This window comes from Phalangium opilio, unplaced genomic scaffold (genome assembly GCF_054372755.1).
Source record: "Phalangium opilio isolate 3A_F unplaced genomic scaffold, DU_Popi_V2 ptg000053l_1, whole genome shotgun sequence".
Taxonomy (NCBI): Eukaryota; Metazoa; Arthropoda; class Arachnida; order Opiliones; family Phalangiidae; genus Phalangium; species Phalangium opilio.
In genome coordinates this window covers 259,440-284,777 of record NW_028324172.1, presented here as the reverse complement: position 1 = coordinate 284,777, position 25,338 = coordinate 259,440, and the positions used below count along the sequence as shown (strand labels likewise).

General features: G+C 38.0%; 3 protein-coding genes across 3 annotated transcripts; 1 reads left to right on the top strand and 2 right to left on the bottom strand.

Annotated features, from left to right (window-relative positions):
- The first annotated feature begins 230 nt into the window (after positions 1 to 230).
- On the top strand, positions 231 to 1,584 carry LOC149672221 (uncharacterized). The gene is made up of 5 exons (XM_089840127.1): positions 231 to 309; positions 381 to 526; positions 589 to 972; positions 1,045 to 1,096; positions 1,139 to 1,584. The coding sequence occupies exons 1-5, from the start codon at positions 231 to 233 to the stop codon at positions 1,582 to 1,584; spliced, it is 1,107 nt and encodes a 368-aa protein (XP_089696253.1).
- Positions 1,585 to 14,366: 12,782 nt separating this feature from the next.
- LOC149672220 (uncharacterized) lies at positions 14,367 to 15,146 on the bottom strand. Its single transcript, XM_089840126.1, has 2 exons — positions 14,954 to 15,146; positions 14,367 to 14,875 (listed from the first exon to the last, which is right to left on the bottom strand). Exons 1-2 carry the CDS (start codon positions 15,090 to 15,092, stop codon positions 14,367 to 14,369), a joined length of 648 nt encoding a protein of 215 aa, XP_089696252.1. The 5' UTR covers positions 15,093 to 15,146.
- A 7,499-nt stretch (positions 15,147 to 22,645) lies between these two features.
- On the bottom strand, positions 22,646 to 24,555 carry LOC149672219 (uncharacterized). The gene is made up of 4 exons (XM_089840125.1): positions 24,522 to 24,555; positions 23,503 to 23,709; positions 23,205 to 23,389; positions 22,646 to 23,149 (listed from the first exon to the last, which is right to left on the bottom strand). Exons 1-4 carry the CDS (start codon positions 24,553 to 24,555, stop codon positions 22,646 to 22,648), a joined length of 930 nt encoding a protein of 309 aa, XP_089696251.1.
- Positions 24,556 to 25,338: the final 783 nt, after the last annotated feature.

Sequence of the window (25,338 nt, the reverse complement as noted above, 5' to 3'; positions counted from 1 at the left end):
GTGTTATAAGGGTGTAATTTAAGAAAACACTTTTTTTACACCGTAAAAACACCCAAAGGAGAGTTTTATTTTTATGGCCAATTTAAAGTGTAAATTAGGGCTGCGTTCAGCAGAGCTCACCAAGCAAGGATTGTTGAAAAATTTCTTCGATGAGCTATGTCGTCATAATGACGTGACATCCTGCTGAACGCCTTTTTCCCTAGTCATCGACTCATCGGTGTGCTTTAAAAATGGCGGCGAATTTTTTATCTGGACTGCAAAACAAAACAAAACGAAAATGTTTTTATTTAGTGGTCAATGAGCTTGTCAGTGATGAAATGGTCGAAGAAAATACTTTGAACTTTAGTGGCACTCGAACCTTTTCGACAAAAATTAAGCAGGAAGCAGTAATAGCCACAATATTAGGAAAAAACTTAAGCCTCGGTCCACCCCCTCGCGAATTGAAGATTATGTCGAGAGAGTAGTGCCTTCTTACACTGATTATGATTTTAAATGCCATTTTCGTATGAGCCGTACAACAGTCGAAGTAGGTTTGACAACTTTAAATAAATTGGCTTGTCTCTCTATACCTTAAATAATATGTTTCAGAAACTAATTTTGATTTACGGAGGTGCAGTATTGGCTGAAAAAAATGTCATATCAGTTCCGATGGAGAAGAGGGTTTTAACATCCCTTTGGCTTTTAGCCACTCCGGAGTCATTTCGAAGCATTGGGGATCGATTTAATTTATCAAAAGGAAATACACATTACATATTTATGGAATTTATTAGACTAATGTCAAGAGAAAGAAAAAACTTTATTGCTTGGCCAACAGAAGAAACAATGGAAAACACCAAAACATTTTGTGAACAATATTACGGTTTTCCAGGAGTTGTAGGGGCAGTAGATGGATGCCATATCGAAATAAAAGAACCGGAAGAAAACAAAAATGCGTATTACAATCGCAAAAAACAACATCCATATTATTGCAGGGTAAATTACCAAATATTTTTCCTGTTCGATAATTAATTATTGCATTATCCTATAGGGATATGCAATGAACAGTTGATATTCATGGATGTATGTGCTGGCTGGCCAGGGTCTGTTCATGATGCGCGTATGTGGAGGTCCAGTTATATATATGATTGTTTGAAAATAGGATTGCGGACAGTTAATGGCGGCCATCTTCAAGGTGATAGTGCATATCCGCTAGATATGTTTACCATGACGCCTTACAAGGAAAATGGCCATTTAACTGCCAAGGAGAGAAATTACAATAAAACGCATAGTTCCGCTCGACAGATGATAGAGCGTGCTTTTTCTCTTTTGAAAGGCAGATTTCGTCGATTAAAATACTTGGATATGTCATTAATAGCCGAGGTCTTCGAGGTTATTATGTCCGCATGCATATTACACAATTTCATCTTAATTCATGATGGTAACAATGGTATAGAAGATTACATAGGTGATATTAATATTGCTCCACCAACTGCCGATATTGCCAATGAAGCTCAAAATGTAAACGCAGTAACAGATGCTGCGAAAAATAAGCGAAGAGCTATAGCTGATAGATTAAGGCAGGACAGATTACGAGATCGACAATAACTTTATTCAATATTTGACAAAAATGTTTTGCATTGGAAAAATTGACAACATTAAATGTATTTTGATTCACTACATACTCATTAAAGCATCAACCATTTTAGTTAGTGCTTCATTTTTGGAGCTCAGTTTGAAATTGCTTAGTTTGTTCCATAGCTTGTTTCTCTAACGTTTCGTTTTTCTGTGACCATTCAACGAACCATCCTGGAACTTCTTCTTGAGTTGTCTTAGTTTTTCTCTTTTTCTTCTCTGGTACAGGAATGGTATGGTCATTTATATCAGCTATTGATGTAGGAGACGAGCTTAGGGAAGTTAATGAACAGTTTGATTCAGATGATGTAGACTGGACTGGTGAACTTGTTCTTGTGACTGGAGCACTGACAGATTCTAAATATATCGACTTATTAATCCACTCAAATGCTATTATAAAATTAGTGATAGACATATTAATACCTGCAGAAGATTCACCTATTGAATTTAATAGATTAATAGGCGCAATAGCATGGTCAGTGGCAAATATCAAATCCATCTCCTCATAATAGTCTCATGTTTGTTTTCCTTGACCAGTCTTATTCGATTTATCCTTAACTTTCTTATAACTAATAGAAATGTCACAGTATTGATCATCCATGAAATCTCTATGATATTAAAATCACTCAATTTAACTTACGTTCCATTTAAATTTCTAAATTTAGTGTCACAATCATCCGCTGTCCAAGAATAGCCTTTATCTCCCATTTCCACAGCTATTTTCCGCCACACGTCTTTCTTCTTCCTTGAGCTATCGAGCTCATCTTTGTATTTTGAAGCTAAACTTGTTAGCAGCTTTATGGAATTGGGTACCCATCGCATTGAACAATCTGCAAGAAAAAACATCTTTATTAGTCAATAATAATTTTATTGTTCAAACTAAATTAATATTACCAAGTGAAGCTTTCTCCTTTTGGTCCACATCACTATGTGGCTCTTTCGGGTGATGTGGCTCTTTCGGCTGATGTGGCTCTTTCGGGTGATGTGGCTCTTTCGGGTGGTATGGCTCTTTCGGGTGGTGTGGTTCTTGTTGGTCTTTCGGGTGGTTCGGTTCTTGTTGGTCTTCCGGGTGGTTCGGTTCTTGTTGGTCTTTCGGTAATTTCGGTTCTTGTTGGTCTTTCGGTAATTTCGGTTCTTGTTGGTCTTTCGGTAATTTCGGTTCTTGTTGGTCTTTCGGTAATTTCGGTTCTTGTTGGTCTTTCGGTAATTTCGGTTCTTGTTGGTCTTTCGGTAATTTCGGTTCTTGTTGGTCGTTCGGTTCTTGTTGGTCTTTCGGTAATTTCGGTTCTTGTTGGTCGTTCGGTTCTTGTTGGTCGTTCGGTTCTTGTTGGTCTTTCGGTAATTTCGGTTCTTGTTGGTCGTTCGGTTCTTGTTGGTCGTTCGGTTCTTGTTGGTCGTTCGGTTCTTGTTGGTCGTTCGGTTCTTGTTGGACGTTCGGTTCTTGTTGGACGTTCGGTTCTTGTTGGACGTTCGGTTCTTGTTGGACGTTCGGTTCTTGTTGGTTGTTTGGTTCTTGCTGGTTGTGTTGTGGGTATGAATCCCTTCGTTCAGACGGCACAGGTTGTGGTGTAATGCCAAATGCTTTGGCTTGATGCAAGCAAAACTGTGCAAAAAATGGATCTGTAATGCAAACATTTTGAAACATGAATGAAAAATAGCGAATTACTACAATGCAAGGTACCAAGGCTTAACAAAAATTTAATGAATGCATATTCTTAGGGATAACTAAGAACTTAAATAATTAAAATTAGAAAGACTAACTAACCTCTTAAAATTCTAGCATGATCCAATGGTTTTACTGCCATTACATATGTAGTGCCATCGTAATCTGTGAGGGATATTTGTAGTAACTCGTCCATTTTCTTTCCATTCGCCAAACTGCGAGTTTGAACTGAACTGCAGTCTGCGACTCTGCGCTCTGCAGAGCAGAAGATGTTGCAGAACTCCGACCTTAAGTCATCGTAACTACGCGTTTTCTATGACGTAGCCTGGTGATCTACATCACGTGATACCAAAAACTCGACAAATTTCCTGCTGACCGCGCTGCCTCACCGCTAAGCAGCGTGACGTCACAATGCAAAAAAAATACCGTTCAGTCGACACCGCTAACAGCGCTGACTCAGCGGACTCAGCGCTGAGCTCTGCTGAACGCAGCCTAGGTGTAAAATAGAACTTTTAAAACACCCTTTTAAAATTATAAATGGAAAATTATAGTATTGCGGGTTTCTTAAAAAAGGTCTTTCGTTTTCATTTATGTTTTAATATTAAAGTCAATCCGAACAGTAAAAAATTTTTGGAAAACTTAATTTTTAAACATTTTTTTAAAGATGATATTCATGAAAGAATATATTTTTATCCTTAAAATAAAATTAAAAAGGAAATTGGTAATCAGGCGGTATTGTACATTCATAAAACACAGCTAAACGTGTTAGGTGACACTCTTAAAAGCGTTAGGCAGTGGCGTCGCTAGGCCTTTTATGGGGGCTATAGCGCCCCCAAATTTCGAAGTTAGCCACCTCAATATAATCCGTAAACTATACCAAAAAATTGCTAGTAGCCTCCTAAAATTCTGTAGCAATATAGTGTATAAAAATTATAATGAAAAGTTCCTTAAGTTTCATCCTTGAAGAGATGATTTTCAATATCCAATAGTAGTGGGGACTAAAAGCAAACGAAAACTGAACTTACAAAAGACGAGTGAAATTCTTTCATCCACAATTTTCTCATGGTCAATAACTCGGTTCCGAAATCTTTATCAATAAAAGTTTGTATATCTTTAACTAGCCGTTACCTGCGGCGTCGCTCGCGTGTAATAAGAACTTCCATCTAAAATGATATAAAGAATGTGTAGATTTTACTGATGACTAATATTTTTGTAGCACCCTAGGAGCGAAGGCACTCGGCACAGTCCGTCAGCCCGTCGGGATATTTTTTATTACTTTTCACGCGGACATTATTCCATAAAGATGGGTTTTTAAGTTTTTGGCCGCCATTTAAAAAGATGGCAACAAATCGAACCCAAAATACCATTCAGCCTGTCTATAGGTTAAAGGAAACCATTGTACTAAATATTTGTGAAATCGGTTGAAACGCGCGGACTTTATTGCATAGAGAATATTTTCTTACATTTCTGGGCGCCATTTTAAAAGATAGCGAAAACTCGAACCCGAAAGACCATTCAGCCCGTCTATAGGTTAAAGCAAACCAGTGTACTAAAAATTTGTGAAATCGGTTGAAACGCGTTTACTTAATTGCATAGAGAATATTTTTTACATTTCTGTGCGCCATTTTTTAAGATGGCGGCGGATTGGAAAAATCTTTCTTAGTACGCGCCTACTACTTATGAGTAACGTTCCTGCAAATTTTCAGCCTTCTAGGGCAAGCGGTTTGGGCTGGGCGTTGATTATCATTCAGTCTGTCATTCAGTCAGTCAGTCAGTCAGTCAGGACTTTGATTTATATAGATAATAGATATACGAATAATAAGATTAAGCCCCTTCCCCCCAATTTTAAACCCTAGCGTGTAGACGGGACGACGGATAGTCGCGCAAACCGCCAAGCTCGGCTTGAGTAGCCAAAGAATTAGTACGTGCAAACTCGGCTTGCACGGTAAAGAGTGTGCATATGGACGGTATACAACTGTACTTTGTTTCACTGTACAAGTTGTATCTTCAGCAGGAACGGAAATAAGCAAACACATTGATCAATTGCCATTAATTTTCGCATCGAATAATATTACTGGAGTGGGAGTGAAAATAGCTTTCGTTAATATTGCTCCATGGTGGCAGATGGGTATCACCGTAGCAGTGTTGTAGCCAATGAACAAAATTATCTTCGGTTTTTCCTTTTGCCGAAGTGGAGCGCTATTGTGCAATTGCTCAAATATGTCTGATATACGCAATTTATCAAAACAGTTTATAGCTGACTTTATAGAATTATACCAATCATTGCCATGTCTTTGGAAAATTAAATCAAAAGAATATTCGGACCGCAATAAGAAACATGAAGCATATCTAACAATGGTCAACAAATTAAAGGAGGTACGTAAACATTAGTAATGGGAATTGTGGTTTCAAATAATGATTATGGCATTATGTTGTTCACAATGGTGACTATGATTGAATGCAAGAGAGTATGCAGCCAGTATGGCATACAAGATGGCGGCCACGGTTAAGTCGGAGGAGTCGTGTTTTTTCCCTCTCTCGTCTTTTTTTTGGTGGGGATATTTTTTTATAAATGAAGACCATAATATAAAATGCAAAGTTATTTATTTTCTTTAAAAGTATAGGTTTTAATATTAAAGATACATTTTCAATTTTCATATTAAAATGTATTTGATTAATTCTAAAATAATTTCGTCTATCTTCGTAAGGAAGAAGATAAATTTTAATATTATTTTTAAATCTTACGCAAGGCATCAAGTCGTTCTTTGATATACAAAGCGTTAAGTTGTTTTCTAGCGTAGAGTTCTAGGACTAGTCTTTCGAGATCTTTAGTTTTAACTTTAAAGGTATGATAAAGTTCTTCAGTGTTTTCCATGGGTTTTTCTGGTGTTTTTTCCTCGGTCTTGATTTCGTTATTTATATTTTTGGTGTATGTTTCTGTTTCATCAAAACTGAAGGGTATATTTTTTGTTAGCCCACCTCTAATAAAGTTGCATTTGGGGAAATGTTTTAAATGTTCTTCGTAAGGATTATCATCGGGTTTCCATGCTAATAAAATACCGTCGCACTCGAAGCACTGTACTAGATCGTCGGTATGTAATGAATAAAACCCCGCTCTGCTTAAAGTTTTTATATAGTTTCCGTCTTGAGGCCAGGAGTAAAAAGTACGATATCTCTGCAGCTCCGAGTTCATGATGAGGAATGAAAATGATTATGGGAATATCCAACTTATACATCTGCCAAACATTTCCCCCCCCTTTTTTTACCTCCCCCTCTTACATTCCAAGCATTCCTACCCCCCCCCACATTCCTTAATATATGAAATAAAAGAAAACAATATTAAAAAGGTGACACATTTATTTTTTTTAAAGATACAAAAGAAATTACAAAGAGTATTTTTTATAAGTTATTCTTTACGGATGCGTTTCAACATGTTTGTAACAATGATGTCATTTTTCAAACCATCTCGTCCAAAACGCTTCATGAATGATTCGTGGCTCTTTCTTTTTGTTCTTTGTATTATATAGGCAATACAGTATAGTCCGCATGTCGAACCTGACAAGTTTTGAAGTCTTCTTTTGTTAAACGACCATTTTCTAGAATTTCTTTTAACAAATTCTTTAATCGAAGGGAGAAAGTTCCCTAAAGCCAGTGAGTCAAAATAATAACCACGTCGGTTTCCATCAAAGTAAACACTGACCCAGTGAGATCCGTCATTATAGTGATTGTCTAAATTTATTATAAGGGACGAAGGAAACTTGTCAATTTTTTCGGGTAATAAATCACTCGGATAAACCCCCAAGAAATGTGGCGTGAATCTTAGAAATCGTGTTATCTGTTCGGCATTCATTTTATCTCTTAACAAACGATTGACACGTTTCTATTTTTATCTATTTGTAACAAAGCCTGGAATTCGGATAGTACGATGCAGCTCAGTGTAGTGGGCGTGGGTTTTTCAAATCCCAATTCTAATCTTAACTGTCCCTGCTTCGTAGGACTCCAATGATCGGAATGACTCGCGCTACCGTCAGGTGTCAGGTCTAAACAGTATATGGCGTAGCCCGAGGCAAAGTCATCCATAGAGATATTGTTCCCCTTGTCGTTGTAGTGACTGTTTGACCCCGAAAATAAAGTGTAATAGCTTCGGACAAATTGCTTTTTACTGTAGTGTGGTTTTAAGGCTTTGGAGGGGTATTGTTCAGAATTGATGAATGCTGCTAGATGATTGACATTCCAATGTCCAAAGTCAAAGGGGTTACTATCCAAGGTTCCATTGTAAGAGGTGTGTTTTACAATAGCGATTGTAACCCGCGAAGGCTGGGTACCTAGGTAGATGTTTCCGATTGATGTGTTTAAGATATTTGGCGCAATTGTGAATATTTTAGTTTCCGTTCTAGTGTAACTATATTGGGCTGCTTTAATGCTTAAAGCTTGTTCGTGAGCAAATAGAATTTTAGGAGCTAATTGAAGCTTTAAGACGTATAATACGGCTTCAACGATTACGGGTTTATAACCATTGCCTGACGCGTTAAGTTTACCCATAAGACAAAAACTAGCTTTGCTTCTATGTAATTTTAATTTCATAGAAACGCCGTTTATCAGGTATCGGGGGATATTAAACATATCTACGTAAAGGCTGGAATACATTTCAATTTCCTCGGATAATGCTGCAAGTTTCTGGCGTTTAACAAAACCCATATTTGCTGTAAGCGAATCCATGCTTCCGCCTGTATCCTTGTAAAACAAGGAGGCACCCAAATGGGATTCTTTAGCTGCCGGACCGTAGGATGTCAGGGCCGAAAGCAATGCAGTGTACGCGTAGTTACTAGCAGCGGGTGTTGTTGCGCAATCGCCCAACTCCAAATCGACACGCTCAAATTGACTATGCTGAAAATTATTTACGGGTCCAACTTCGTCAGTGGCTGTTAAAGCAGTTCCATCTTCATTTACAATTTTAGTTCTGGTGTACAGCATTGTTAAGGCTGTGTCCACGTATTCGCTACCACTGGATGTTACTTCAAATTCAATAGGTTGGTCCCCTTTCAAAGATGTCAAAGGTTGATAAGGAACCCATTTGGAATTTTCGATGGCTGTTTGAAGAGGAGGGGGAGCGAAAATATCGAAACCCGTGCTGCAAGCTTCAGTCATTTTTAGGGAGAGAAAATATCGCGAACCGTTTTGAATGAAAGTTTACGTTTATCTGATTTAAATTTGTTTGTGTTGTTTTGTTTTATAGATTTCTTTCTCTTTGGTATTTTTTTCTTTTTAGCTAGTCTTTTCTTTGCAACCCCTCTACCGTATTGTTGTTGCACATCATCCAAAGTTTCGGTAAACCTTCTTTTAGCCGAAGTTTTCAGATCCTTTCCAGAGGCGACGTCGCTTATGATATTTGAAGAGGTGCCCAGAAACTGTTTACCAAGGAACTTTGCCCCTTTAATTAAGAAAGGGGATACGTATCTTCCGAAAGATTTCAAGAACGAACCAATACCTTCCCCGTTTTGGCTATAACCGTGTTGTCCTTGTTTCCCGACGTAAAAACTCAGACCACCACCTGACTGCGCTTGTTGGGTATAATAATCCGTGTAAACACATCTTTTGTTATCTAACGCGTTGGACTTGCGCATCTTAAATGAACTTTACAGTGCAACAGTCCAAACTGAAATAAAGCCGGTTCACCCATGTGGTCCTTTATATGGATGCCAACCTCGCTAATATAATGTTTTGACAGAGGGACGTAATGGGGTGAGACAAACGTAAGACACACGGTATCCCCGTGTTTCTTGTCTTCGATGGGTATAATACGTAAGAGGGGGGCGTGGGTGTTACCGACAATTTGTCCTTCAACCAGATCGCAATAAATATATAATTGAGATGGTACGTGGTAGTTTAACCTGGCTGGTCTATCGCTCAACCCTTGTATATTGAGAGGGTTTCTATACCCCAAAATTGCAGCTAATGATTCGTGTGTTTTGAAGATAATTTTCGTATCTTCAGTGGCATCGGTTTTTAGTTTTACATGCCCCGTCGTCTCGTTAATATGAAATAAAGAAGCGGTTTTTTCGCATACTTTGGAAGTATTGATAGTTTCCACAATGTGGTTAAGTGATTTGTAATGGCCGGCTGGTATATTATGTAGATGGTAGCTTTCGTAGCTGGTCAGTTTCCCATCTTTTCGTTCAACAAGGTCGGTTACGTCGCATTCCTTGGGGTTTTTAAATTTATTAGAGCTACTTTCTTCGACTAAATCTTCAAGTGTTTTTCTCTTGCTCGCCTTCCTCTTACTCGTTTTGTATATAACATTGTAGAAACTGCTTGTATATATTACTTCTACTAAAGAAATTTCCCATTGTCCTTGTAAATTAATAGGATCGGGTAGTTTAGTGATGTAACTACCCATAGTGTTATTAGGGTAGACATCCATACTAGCGTCGCTGGGTAGAGTTAAATAGAATTCAGATTTTCTCGACATTGTCGGCTGTTACCCACGAGTTCTGCGATTTAGGTAGACCGATAAACGATACAAAATATTCTAATTTCCCTTTACGTTTGCGTTTCTTGAGTATAGTGTCTATCTTAAACAGTTTGGGCTCCACTGTTCGAATGAGCTGATCAGAGTAAAACAACCCGGTTATATGCTTGTCATCCAAATCTTTCAAACGATATAATACGGGTTTTCTGAAGTTCAAAATAGTGGAAATTACAAATATTTCCGTCGAAAAATTTGACTCATAACCTTTAGAAAATGCTGGTTTAAGTTTGCTTATTCTTACGTAATCTCCGACACGAAATTTGACGTCTTTTTTAGTAGGCTTAGTACTCATTTCCGGTTTGTAAATGTTTTTGTACACTTCCAGAACGTTAGAGGGCGAAACATTGTCGGGTGACATTTTTATTACGGAATGATAAGAGGCATTGTAGCCTTTAACTATGTCTGTCAAATGATCTATATATCTATGAGAATTGAAATGAGTCAACATTTTGAATATTCGATGTTTCAAAGTTTTAATTAAACGTTCTACAAATGGACAGTGGAATTTTTCTGACGTCATAGAGCCATATTTGATTTTATTTTTCTTAAGAAGTTTTTGCGTCTGTGAATTAATAAATTCTTTACCTAAATCAGACCAGATGGCTTTAGGTTTGCTTTGTTCGATGATAACCTCGAGAGCTTTCGTAGCCTCGGTCGCGTGTTTTCTTTTCATGGGTACTACAAAAGCTTTTCGGGAGAAGCAGTCGACGCCCTCCATCAGGTATCTGTAGTCGTCATTGTATTTAGCGATTGAACCCAGATCAGCCAGATCTACTTCGACTCTATCCGAGATGTTAAAGACGGGGATTTTACGCCTTTTGAATTTATGTATAGCTGTTTTATGCAGTGTGTAAACGTCAGTGGTTTCTAGAAAGGCTTTGACTTCGTTTCTCGAAATACCTTGAGATTTGACAGCCTTGTACAATGGGTTTAAACCAGTGAACCCTGACCGGTGTTTGGTGTTGAGATAAGTATTCTTTAAAGTTTCTACTTTTTGGAGCTTCGATAAACCTCCCATAATGTATTCTTGGCTTTAAAAGGTTGTTTCTTCGAAATTAAAGGGCTCGTTTTATTGTCAAATGTTAATCTCTTCTTCGCTTTTATATACGTTCGGGGTCGAAGCCGATTTTTCAGCGGTACAGAACTGGGCGATGCCTTGGTTGAGGGGGGCGGTGCTAATGGAGACGTTGATTTGCTTTTTGGCGCTAGAAAGTTTAGCACAAAGGGTTGAAATTCTGTCCACCCCGTCGGTGGAGTACCTACGAGTGAAGGGGCTACTCCGTATTTATTGAAGAAGGTAGGTTGTATAGTAAAATAAACTAGCTGAACTATATCTGAATCTGGGATCTTAAGGCCGTTCACGAAGAGAACCCCCGAGTCATCCCAACGTATACTAGGAGCGTTACTTGCTAAGTGGTCGAATATTTTCTTCGCCGCTCCTCTATATTTCAGGGGAAACATATTAATCCAGCTGTCTTGTTTATTCGATGGGCGGGGCTTGGAGATGTTCAGGTAGCGCTTCATCGCCTCTTCATAAAAACCCATTTGGTTCTTTCATCTAAAGATTGATTTGAGATAATCGTGCTCATCTCCTTATCCAACTCCGATAACACTGTATTGTTTTTTGAAATCTCATTATTTGATGTTATTAATTGATTTGATGGACTATGACTTTGTTCAGGTTGTTGTTGCTCCAAGGGTACTAATGTCATTTTATTAGCGTAAACTAGTGTTTTATTCATTTTGAGAATAAACCGCCTAAAAGACTCGAAATTATTGGAAAAAGGACACTAAAGAAACCGCTTCCTGTTTGTTTAGATAATATGGTCCTTTTGGCTTTCCAATGAGTATTTTTGCAAGCAATTTTACGAATATGTTTCTTGTGCTTACACAATTTATTATATACGTCGGGTTTCAGATTGACAGCTCCTTGTAAGGCGTTGTGACAACACTCGCTGATTGAATCAATAATTTCTCGATTAGAGTTTTTAAGAATAGCTAATCTTTGAGGTTTTTTTAATTGCCCCAAAGCGGCTATTAAATTGATGTTTTTAGCGGCTAAACTTTTCTTTTTAATACCCGATGTTTTCTTGACCTTTCTCGGTGGTGACATCGTAAAGAATGATTAAATTTTAGTAATGTCGTTTAATTATATCGTTTTCTTCTTGGGGTATAGATGACTATTTGTTCTCCCGGTAAAATATTTGTTCTAAACCTTAAATCGGAATGACATTTCTGGGTTAAATCGCAAAGTAAATACCCGTAAGGTTTTTCTGTCGCATCCAGATAACATTCTACAATAAATTTAGAGTTGTTGGGTGCCAATTGTTTAGAGAGAGCTACTAATTGCATAAGATCTCTCACAGTTTTCATAAGAATCATGTAATGCGCGTTTAAAGAGGCTGTTCTCAAGTTTTTTTCAAATATGTTTTGTAAAAGGGTGATGACGAATAATTTCCTATGGTGAGATTGCTTAGTAAATATTTCTGATAAAATATTATTTTTATTTTCTAACATGAGATCATCTAATACGATTAGTATTGTTTTAGAGCCATCGTATATAGTAACGTCAGGTAAACCTTGACGCATTATTACGCCCATTTCTTTCAATTTATCGTAGCAAGGCTGATATATACTATAATGCCAAACAACTAAATCGACTTTAGGTTCAAACATTTTGTCCTTATTTTCAATTATTCGTTTGCATAAAACTGTTTTACCTGATCCCGAAGGACCGAAAATAATCAAATTTCCAGGTGTAGTGAACGGTATCATAGCTAACACTCGAATGAAACTTATTTGTAACTATCATTCGTACTTAAACGTATTCAATTAATACACGAACGCGCGCGCGCAAACCCCGGGTCGCGAACCCCAAACACGGGGGTAGGGGTGGGGGGCCCAAACGACACGCGGGGGGGAGGGGGAAGCGCGGCGCGGGTAGGCCATCGTGAACGCGTAGAAATAATTTTGAAAAGTAGGGCCATCATGCTGCCTTTCACTATAGGGGCGAAGTTTTTAACATGGACTGTCACTATTTGAGATGGTAAATACGGTTAAACTAAAGACCCTCGTACGGTCAATCGAAGAAACGCTAAAGGGGTTTCTCTAAATGTCACCCAAAAAAAAGACGCCCGAGAAACTATAGTCCAATGGCAAGGTCTCCAATAATTTTGCCCGCGAAAATTTTCTACCCTTGTACGTACTAAATACCTCGAAGTCATTTGTTTGCTCTCGAACACGCCTTGACCCTAGTAAAAAGTATAAAATGAAGAGGTTGAGACCTCAAAGTTATCATTCTCTCTGAACCATGAACCACCACCACCACAGCCAACACGGAGCGATGGACCTTTCCGCAACATGGTAAGAAATACTTTTTTTTAAAACTTAGGAAAAGACTTAGAAAACCTCTCTCTCTATAGCTACGTCCATGGGGTTGATACCCCGTATTCCCCAATCGAGTTTTCCGACTCCTCCCGCTCTGGGACCCCCGAGTCCCTGGAGCTAGCCCCCTCGCCACCACCTCCAAGACCATTCTACGTGGTAGGGCCTTGGCCTAGGTCACCGCCACCACCGAGACCAATGGGCGTGGTAGGGCCAAGGCCCCGAAACCCGTCTCCGCCACCGAGCCCACTACCGTGCGCCCCCTCCCCTGAACCTCAACACGAGTATCAACCTCTCCCGGCCATTTACTATCCATGGCAGGCTATGCCCCGGCCGGGAGTGGATGACTTAAACGTCAATGGGGACTTGTAAGTGAACCTTTTGTTTTACGTTACACTACGGTATTATAATTTTTATTTATTTGCAGCTTGGTACATGAAATAACAACATACCTGGCGGGACTAGCCGAGGTCGTGGCGGATGACGACTTTATGCACGACCTGCTTAATCAAGTAAGGCAGGTCGTGTATAGTAACAGCGTTTTCATACCCCACGAGTAAGTTTTCATGCATTATTTAATGATTCGTTTATCTAAATTTTAATTTTTCTTTTTTAGCCTCCTGGCCCTCAACTGTCGCGGGTTCCGGTGAGTTAATTTCTTTATTATTTGTTGTTATCCAATACTTTATTTATTAACGTATAGAATAACTCTCTCTCTTTTTCTCTCCCAACAGTGTGACGCAGGAGCTCGCCCAGTTGTCGTTGTACCGCCGGGTACGTTTCCTCGAAGTCCCCCCGGGCCACGCACGAGTGTACGAGGGACGGGACGACGTGATGTTCGAGGGGGTCCGTACACTCGTGCGAAACCTCTCAGTCGATTGAGGTGGGGGAGGGGGGTTAAAAAAAAAAAAAATTGTAAATTTTAAATAAAATAAAATTGTTTTTACCTTATTTACTTCGTTTTATTTAAAATAAGTTCCTATCAAAAAAATCGACAAGTTTTTCCTACACTTTAGTTATATCTACTTTTATATTTCTTAGGCTTAAAATTTAAAAACTAGAAATTTATATCATTTCTGTGTTGTATTAGTTATATAAAATGGAACAGTTTTTCAGTTTTAAATTCAATTTATTTTTGAAACATCAATGAAAAAAACAAATTATCAAACAGACATAAATTTAAAAATGCGTTAACATGTGCATTCTCTCTTTTAAAAATGTTATTTGACCCGAAATTATCGAGAATACATTATAGTTATAAAATTTACTTTCAAGATTTTCTTCTTCCAGTACATTATTAAATTTCATTACCACTTGGTACGATGTTACGAAATTGGTGAAGTATCCCACCACTGCATCGAATTTTTCGGGCTGCCCATCTAAACACGGTATGCGATCGTGTTCGCCGTATAAATTATCATAAATATCATTATAAAATTCTATAATAATATCAGCCATGTGCGTGAATACAATTTCATGGTTACTTAACTTAATAAGATGCTCCTTAACGGCGTTCGAAACTCGGTTCAATGCCGCTGTTTCCATACTGTCCAAAACAATGGAGTCCTCATTTAGTAGATCTTTAATGTGACACGTATTATGATACGCCACGACAGTTGTTTTTTCATTTGCGTTATCGATCAAAACGATTTCAAAGTTATTGGTTTCGTGGCCCGCCGTCCAGCCTGCTAATACGGGTAAACGCGGGATCAACTTCTCCCAGGTACTTGTTGAAATGGCGAAACTTTTTACCGACTGCTTCTTACATAAGCGAATCTCGGGATCGAGGGTGCCGTTCACGAAGCCCGTTGTCAGGAACAACTCTCTAGAAATGTGGAATCTACCGTTGATTTTTCGTTCGTTAGTTACGCCAATCTTCCTCTTAACAGCTTCTTGATTTTCCATGTTGCACGTTTAAGGTCTTCTCGAATAATGATACTCTCCTCTGTCGTGTTCCACGGTTTTTATACTAAATTTCCTAAGTAGCAATCGCGAAATATCTATTGTCCTTGACTGTTCCGTTGTTAGATTGTAGGCGTATTTTTATGTCAAAGTTCTGAAACCAAATATTAAGGAATTCTAACATTCCCAAAATCAGTAATATAAAGAATACAATAAGTAGTTTTTGAGGGTTAACCTCCAAGATCCGACGAATTCTTGACAACCTTTGTGTACTTGCCTCCATAACAGCTGACGAGTAAGTAAATAACACAATAGTAAACTTGACCTATTTATCTATTATGACCCACATTCCTGACCTGTCAATATTTGATTGACGAAATATTTTCCTAACATCTTCAAAGACCTAAGGTCATTGTTGAAGAACCCTCTCCCCTTCTTCGATTATAAGCGTATTTTTAGGTGCGTTTTTCAAACCAGAGATTAAGGAATTCCAGCACTCTCAAGACCAATAAGATAAATAGCACAATGAGCAGTTTTTAAATCTCCAAGATCCGACGAATTCCTGACAAGCTTTGTGTACCTGACAGTTGAGGAGTAAATAAATTACACAATAGTAAACTTGACCTATTTATCTACTATTCTCAACATTCCTTAAATAGAACTGTCACAATTTGATTGATTGAAGAAATTCTTTCCTAACATTTTCTCAATGTCATTGTTGAAGAAGTCCCCACCTAGTGGAATGTCGTACCAACTCTTTTGTTATAATTATTCCTTTTGTTGAATTATAAAATCTATTGCAAATTCGTTGTTTTGTTATACGACTATTTGACACCCTGTCAAGCCATCGTACGTCTATCTTATATCACCTATTGTTCACTGTCAAACAATGTTAGACGTGTTTAAACATGTCGGAAAGCAGCTGCGATGGCCTTTGCTAGTACCTTGTATTGTTAGTCAATAATTTCGAAAAATCAACTGTCCTTGACCCCACCTTGAGAGGAGGAAGAGAAGGGGGGGTAGGAATCTAGTATAAAGAACGTGAGAAAATAACAGTACTTCACAGTCGAACATCAATCGTCAAAACCTCAACATGGACGCTGAAGCACTTCGCTGGACACTTGACGAAATGGCCGTAAATAAGCCTTGGAACATAGTCGAAATATACAAGTTTTATTATTTTCTATGCTCTTATTTACACTTAGATCCTGCTAATATACCTTCAACATTACCAGGTTTTATCATAAATGGCGCCTTAAATATTATTCAAACGTTCCTCGATCTAATAGACTATATGAAGAACGTTCCTCGTACCCCTGAAACGTGTCAAACACATGACGAATTGGAACATTTATATAATTTAATTCCTACCCCTTTAAAAATTTCTTACTTAGACCGCGTGAAAAGACGGAAGCAAGAAATGGAACGGGATAACCATGAATCTTTAAGACCCAGTTTCGATAATTCACAAACTGGCAGGGAGATGGGGGAGATTCTAGATAACGCGTGTCAACAAGACGAGACGGAGAACGACCCTTTTGAATATATGTCTCTGAACTTTTCCGATTACGCCCCCAGCGAAAAGAGCTCCATCGTAGATTCGGAGGAGGCGGAGGCGAATGTTTATGATCAATGGGGAGGGGGGTGTCCCCCTTCACCTATAGAAGATGTACCCTCTTGCGAAATTCTAGAGCAGAGCGAGAGATTTTTTGAACATTTTAATATGTATGGGAGGGAAATAACTCTAAATATAACTGATGATCCTGTGGATAGTATATGTTCTATTACGGAACACGTATTAAGCGAATATAGAGCAACAGATTACGTGCAAATAACTTTACGAAGTCTGGGTATAAACTGTCGTTCGGAACTTGAATTATCCTTTAAAAGACTCGATCAAGTAGACCCTTCTATTCTCTTTGATCAACTAGCCGAGTTACTTTATGATGATGAGATCGAACATTTTTTTCAAGGACCTATAAAAATGATATTTAGTATAGTCAGAATACCAGAAGGGTATGGACGTTCTAATCGTCGTCAACTCAAGCCTTTCAGTATTTTTTCAAAGGATCGAAGGGGGATTCGACGAATACCCAACACTGATAATCTCTGTTTAGCGCGTAGCCTTTGTGTTGCTGTCGCTCATCGTGTCCACATGAACAATAAAAACAACACCGAGTTAAAAAACCGTTACAAGAACATATCAGAAACCGGGCCCCGATTCACAACTCAAAAAACAGCCTCTTTAGATCTTTGTCAAAAGGCCGGAGTCTCTGTATCCGAATGCGGTACCCCCGATTCATTCCAGAAATTTAAAGTTTATTTATCCTCCTATTCTATATTTGTTTATAAATTCGAAAACAGAGTTCCAATTCTAATTTTAGGCGAAAATGACCCTACAGATACCAGACCACGCCTCTTTCTACTTAATGAGAATAATCACTATAACGTCATAACAAATTTAAAACCATTGTTTAGTCACGAACACTTTTGCGATAAGTGCCTCACACCTTACTGGCGTGTTCAATCTCATAAATGTAATGATTTTTGCTTTAAATGTATGCGTCCGACTGTTTGTCATGGACGTGAAAAAACATGCGACTCCTGCCTACGAAAATTCTGGGGTGACGATTGTTATAACAGCCATTTGGTTCCTGTTGGTAACAAAAAAGCCCTTTGCGAGCGGCTTTACCATTGCAAAAGCTGCTTTAAAATAATTGATTTCGTAAAACGTACTACTAGGCATAGCTGTGGGGAGATTTTCTGTCATATATGTGGGAAGCATCAACCCAGCGATCATTTATGCTACATTCAAGTGATCAAAGACAAAACAATCAATGTTAACCCTGCTAAAAAACCACGCAATAATTTACCCGAACTAATGTACGTTTTCTTCGACATTGAATGTATACAAACGAAAAGATGCCCAGAAAAGTTGGGAGCGTACGAGCATCAAGCCATCTTATGCGTTAGTATCTCGGTCTGCGGAGACAGCATTGACGAAACGTCCCTCGATTTTAATTGTATTAAATGTAATCAATTTGGGCCTCGCAAACAACGCTTCACAGGTGGCAAACCTATTGGTTCGTTCCTAGATTACTTGATTAGCTTATTCGACGTGAAGAAAGTCATCGTGGTGTCTCATTTTGGTAGTAACTATGACAACCAACTATTAATTAGAGAAATAATTAATCGTGACGAGAAATTTGTACCCGAATCATTGAAAATTAACGGAACTCGGATTTTAGAAATGAAACTATCAAATATATTATTCCTTGACTCGTACAACTTCATCCCAGTCGCTTTATCCAAATTTCCCGCTACTTTCGGTCTCCCTAATGCCGCTAAAGGGTATTTTCCTCATTTCCTTTTCAACGTAGTGGATCACGAGTTCATTATTGACAGACAGGAAGAGACTAACTACGTATTGGAGGACACTCTACCACCGACAGAAGCTTACGGGTGTCAGTATTTTACCAGGAAAAACTTGGACACTTTCTTAAAATGGCACACTTCAGAAGTCCGTAAGGGTAAAGGCTTTAATTTTTTAAAGGAGCTTTATCATTATTGCGAAAATGACACTCTACTCTTATTTTTGGGGTGTTTAACCTTTCGGTCCCTCCTACTTAAAGTTACTAGCGTAGACCCATTTAATTGCGGCTCAGTTACCCTCCCAGGCGTTTGTTCCTATGTCTATCGTAAAAATTATCTCAAATCCAACACCATTAGCATCATCCCATCAAACTACTACAGACTTGGCGAAAATCAATCTTTCGGCGCTATTGAATGGCTAGAATGGACGTCTCACGAGAGAAACATTCTTATTCAATCCTCTTTTAGAGGTAGGGAGGTTAAAATCCAAACCCTAAAGGTAGATGGTTATTGCCCCACAAACAAAGAAGTGTTCGAATTCATGGGATGCTACTATCATGGCTGTAAAGTTCACTTCCCTATAAACAGAAACATGATTTTACATGGCGACCCCACTCAAACATTAAATACGAGGTACACAAAAACCGAGAAAAAAATTTGTAAACTAGAAGCCCTCCACTACAAAGTGAATGTCAAATGGGAATGCGAGTGGCTACAGGACAAAACAAATAACACCGAAATAAATGATTTTTTAAAACGCAACGACATTCGTATTAAAACAGCCAAAAGATTGAACCACGTGATGCTTTCTTTGGAGGTCGTTGTAGCGCTAACAAACTGTACCATAAAACAGCTGGTACAGAAAAAATGCACTACGTTGATTTCACCAGTTTATATCCGTTCGTGAACAAAACGGGTAAAATTCCTATTGGACATCCTCAAATTATTTTAGATAATTTCCCCGACATATTTTCTTTTGATGGCCTTCTCAAATGCGACATACTTCCGGCTCAAAATCTCATACATCCGGTTTTACCCGCACGGATAAATGGTAAGCTCACCTTTCCCCTATGTTACACCTGTTGTAAAACTCAATTTCAAGGTGACTGTTCACACACACCTGATCAGAGAGAGCTGCGGGGTACCTGGGTTACCGATGAGTTGAGATACGCCGTAGAGCGAGGATACAAAATCACGCGCATGTACGAAGCCTGGTCCTACAAAATAACGCAATACAACACAGAGACTAAACAAGGCGGTATTTTTAAAGACTACGTAAACGCCTTTTTAGAGTACAAAACTCTGGCTAGCGGTTTCCCTGCCGATTGTATCACCCAGGAGGACAAAGAAAACTATGTCAGGAACTACAAAGAAGTTGAGGGGATAGATCTAGATATAGATAAAATCGAAAAGAACGAAGGGTTGAGATGCCTCAGTAAGCTTATGCTTAACTCTTTTTGGGGGAAATTTGGACAGAAAACTAGACACGCCTCAACAGACATCATAAAAGAAGCCAAGACTCTATACGAATTGATCCTCAACCCCGATAAAGAAGTAAAAAGTCTCATGACTTTAAATGACAACACCATCTTAGTTAAATCTGAAGACATTGTCGAGAATGAGATAGCTCATAAACACACTAATGTCGTCATAGCCTGCTATACCACAACTATGGCACGCCTTCATCTTTTAAAACATCTCGAGATGGTAGGTGACCTCTGTTTTTATATGGATACTGACAGCCTTATCTACCTCTCACCAGATGGCGTCCCTATACTCCCCACGGGTGATTATCTTGGCGAATTAAAAAATGAACTAGAACCCTACGGTAAAGACGCATATATTTGTGAGTTCGGAAGTGCTGGGGCTAAAAACTATTCCATGAACATTTACGATCCCGCAACAGAAAAAATTACCAATATAATTAAAGTTAAGGGATTCTACTTAAATTCATCAACCGAGAATCATGTTAATTTTGATATCATGAAAAAATTATTAGGCGTAAACAACCAGGGGAAACCTGAAATGAATTCTATCCAAGTACCCATTGGCCCCCAAATACGTCGCCTGCCCAATCATACCCTCATTACAATAGATCAAACAAAAATATATCAAGTAGTCGTCGACAAAGTCAGAGTTTTCCCCGATTATACTACCACACCATATGGTTATCAAACCAATTGAATTTAAAAAAAATTGATTTGTGTGTATATAATTTTTGTATTTTAATTAATATGTTTAATTAATATTAATTGTGATTAGCTTTATTACACTCAGAATAAAATTTACCATTACTGTGAAATAATTTCTTATTTTATGAAAAAAATATCTTTAAATAATATCCCCACCAAAAAAAAGACGAGAGAGCGAAAAAACACGACTCCTCCGACTTAACAGTGGCCGCCATCTTGTATGCCATACTGGCTGCATACTCTCTAATGCACTTATGAAAGGTGGAGGCTGACGCTGACAGGTACGCAGTTGTCAGGAAAACAAATTCACTGCCTAGTTCTTAGTTAGTATAATGGAATAGTAAAGGAGACTGGTAAAAGTGACATCTTTGATTTTTCTAAAATCGTGGCGCAAGACGGTTTTGAAGTTAAGTAAAAAGCTTCGGTTCTAAAAGGAATTATGAAACTCAAATTATAAAATATTGGAAAATGTAGAATAATTTTTAAATTCATACTGGATACTAACAATTTCGCATTGTTTGCTAGTCCCGTATGAGTAAAAATTGACCCAGACATTTACCATTTTTACGACTTCAAAATTAGTTTTCGTATACCTATACATGCATAGAAAAGCATTCCTTCACTAGGAGGCGACTAGTCGCGGTGAGGCTGTTTTCAAAAATCTATTGAAATGATGAGGAACACTAACAATAATAATAACGGCTTTCATTTTGGAGAAGTCCTTTCAGATAAATCTGGTTTACAAAGGCGTCCATTAAAATTTAAAGTAACTCAAGACTAAAATAAAATAAGAAATAAATTTAAGTTTTAAAAAATTTAACCAACTCTTTTTTAAATTGGTTTATCGACTCAATGTCCTTTAGATATTGGGGCAAATTATTCCATACACTCTTAAAACTCATGGGTTGAATGAGTTGGGCTATTTGAGTTTTAACTAAAATTTGGTTAAAAAATAACCCAGTAGCAGTTGAATAAACTTTCCTGGTAGTTTGGGATGGGGTTGTTTCAAACCCAAAAAATTTGGTTATTGCAGTAACCAAAATTGGGTCATTTGCAATTTAAGGCAAACCTAGCATACAAATAGACGATATTGTACACTAGATGGATGTTTAGGCGACTTTGCTACTCTTTCTCTATTAATTTGAGTTGATAAACATAATTATCTTAAATATTAAAATAAATACAATTAATATTACACATTTTCTTCGATAGTTATTTACTTAATTGCGGGTTGCATCGTTTTAAAAAATAACTATTGAACATTATTGAGATACAGACTAATATTGACGCCTGTTGTTTCGTCTTACTCAAAAACATAAGCTTCGAATCTTACTAATGGATCAGAACAGCGCAATTGCGTGTACCTTTGGTGGAGCCCCACCATTGCTATGCAATGCATTTAAATGCAATTTTCCAAATTTCCGGGACCTGTAAATGCGGCCCGGAAATTGAGAGCACATTTGCTCCGATTTTCCAACTGCGAACGCGTTGCCCTGGGGTGTAACAACAGACGAAAGTAGAACCTCTCCATGACATACCTCAGGTAAAACTTATCAGCGATCTTACCATATGGTGGAAGCTGAAATATGGAACGCGAGGTGGGAAAAGCGCTTAGCTATGTAATAAACAGCAATTTGGGTTCTATTTTGAGAGGTTTTAAACAACACAAATTAGGGTTACGTTGAACCCAAAATTATGTAAGAATTTAACCCAATTTGTGGCTACATTTTATCCCAAACGTTGCGTCTAAATTACAATTAACCCTTGCTAGGGTTGTTTTTTTTACCCAAATATGATTTTACCATTTAACCAGTAATGTGGTTACTGTTTAGCCCAAATCTGAGTTATCGTTTACGTTGACTCAACATTGTGTTAAATAAACAACCAATTCTAGGGCCAAGGAACAACAACCCAAAAAATGGGTCGGTTAAATACTGACCCAGCAAAGAGTTGAAAAATAACCCACTTTGGGTCAGAAACAACCCAACATTTTTAAGAGTGTAGAGTTATACCACGAAATTTTGCACTTTTTTTTCGGAGTGATGTTTGAAGGTCTTCCACGTGGAAATTATTATTGCTGGATCTGGTTGAATAATTATGCATTTCCGTTTGCTTAGTAAAGAACTCATTCATATAGGCAGGAGTTTTGCCCTTACTGATCTGATACATTAGTTTCAAAAGGTTATTTTTATAAAGTTCTGTTAGTGATAACCAACCCAATTCATTGTGAGATTCCGATGCGGAGGAACGTTTTTTCTTTTTTGCCCTAAAGCGAGAGCCATTATTCTGCACAACTTGTAGTTGGTTTAGTTTGGTCAGATTTGATGAATTATAGAAAATGTCTCCATATGTCATTATCGGCTGGATCAGGGCCTTGTATAATAAATTGAGAGTGTCTGTATCTAGTGACGTCTGAAGAGGAGGTAAGACTCTCATTCTTCCATTTACTTTTTTAATTATATAATCAATGTTTTGGGCTCCATGAAAGAGTATCATCTATTAAGATACCCAAATATTTATAATGGGAGACTCGTTTGATGAGTGTATTTGCCAATATTTCACAGCACCCTGAATCCAAGGATCTTCCATTGGGACAGAATATAATAAGTTCCGTCTTATTTTCATTCAGAGTAAGGTTTCTACTACTAAGCGCTTCTTTTAGTAGCTTCACTTCTTTACTCATGACAGACATCAGTTCAGCTATGCTTGTCGCCGAGTTTATGAGGGCCGCATCATCTGCGTATTCATTTGACATGCTGTGCTCAAGTTTTTGATTTACATCACTGGTATATGTATTGAAAAGCATTGGGCCGAGAATGCTACCTTGGGGGCTCCTTTGTTTACATTACACGGCTCAGAAATTTCTCCATTGATGGTAACTACTTGACTCCTACCGGAAAGATATGACTGAAACCATCGCAGAGATTCTTCCGATAAGTTTTTGCTTTTAAGAATATATAAAAGGATATTATGGTCCACCGTGTCAAACGCCTTACTTAGGTCAGCAAAAACCACTCCCACGTAGTGTCCATTAGTACGCCAATAGATTATGGATTCTAATAGATAAAAGATGCTAGTTATCGTTGAGTGGCCTGGGCGAAATCCAGATTGAAGTTTGTATAGTGAGTTATTTCTCGTATAGAAGTCGTATAGTTGTACCAATGAAAAGTGTTCAATACATTTCGAGAGACATGGTAGTACAGACACAGGCCTGTAGTTCCCCATATCAGTGTGGTCCCCTTTTTTATATATAGGAACCACTTTGTCTTTCTTCCATGACTCAGGAAACTTGGAGGTCGCAAAAGAGGAATTAATTATTTTGGTCAGAAACGGTGAGACTATCCCGACCAGTGCTCTGATTAGCTTAGATGGTATATGGTCTACGCCGGTAGCCTTGTTTGGATTAAGTTTTCTTAGGTACTGAAAGACTGATTCCTCAGTTATGTTATAGAATAAAAAACACTCATTACTGACTTTTTAACTGGTGTGATAGGAGTGAGTCGTGTCGTTGTAGGTATTGTGGTGAAAAATGCATTAAATTCAGAGGCGATATCCTTCGGGTTCGTAATTGTTTGTCCTTTTTTCCGAATGAAATCAATATTTCGCAGTTTAGTTTTAAGGAAGGGTTTGAAGTTTTCCATACCTGTGTTGTCCCCGTTTCATTGCTATTTATATTATCTTGAAAGTAGTATCGTTTTCCTAGTCGGATCTTCTCATTTGCCAAGTTCCTATATGCTTTATATTGAGTAAAGTAGTATCTTTGCCCTGTTATTCGACTCTTCCGGAGATATAAGTCGCGTTGATGCATAAGATATTTTACTTCTTTAGTCAACCAGGGTGGGTCGGATGTGCTAATCCTTCTCATTACTTTCAGTGCATTGACGATTGTAGGAGGTCCACATCAGTGTCTATATCAGCAGCTTCCCATGTTTCGGTCCTAAGGCTATATCGGATATCCTCTATGAATAAGTCTGTATTCATTTTGCGATAATTTCGCACACTGCAGATTCGCTTCTCAACCTTTGGACATCTTTTCCTCACAAGCAGAATCATGTCATGGTCAGAAATACCCAGGGGAATATTTGTTACTAGTGATATTTTTTGTGGATCATTCGTATATAGAGGGTGATTCAGAGATGTATGCGTTCCTTGTAACAGTAGATTCCTTGCAAAATTTGGAGTCGAAATTTCTTGAGCGGTTTTGGTCTTAGTCAGGAAGCAGTTGTATTCTACTTCAGAGAATTTGCCAAGTTTGATTTTTACACTGAAAGAGGTTTATCACATCCCAAACAAAATATTTAGCCTTGTCTTGAAAAATTCTTCCAACATTTTCAATTAATTTTAATCATTTAAAAAATGACAAATAATTATTGTAATGTAGTCGAAATGGTGTCTTTCTTACATACGGTAGCCTAGGCTTAAATACTCTTTAACACAATAGAATACGAAATACACCACTTCAACAACACAAATATATTTTTATCCTTTAGATTTTTTTTATTAATTTAAACCTACGGAATTTAAATACAATAACCGAAATAAAGAGCAACACCATTTTAATTTACAACTCTTGCGAACTTAAAATGTTGACATAGAAATTTACTTTTGTAGATCAGTGGATATAATTTACCTTGACCTTTCGAAGGCGTTTGACACCATCCCGACGCAAGGAATCGTTGACGGTC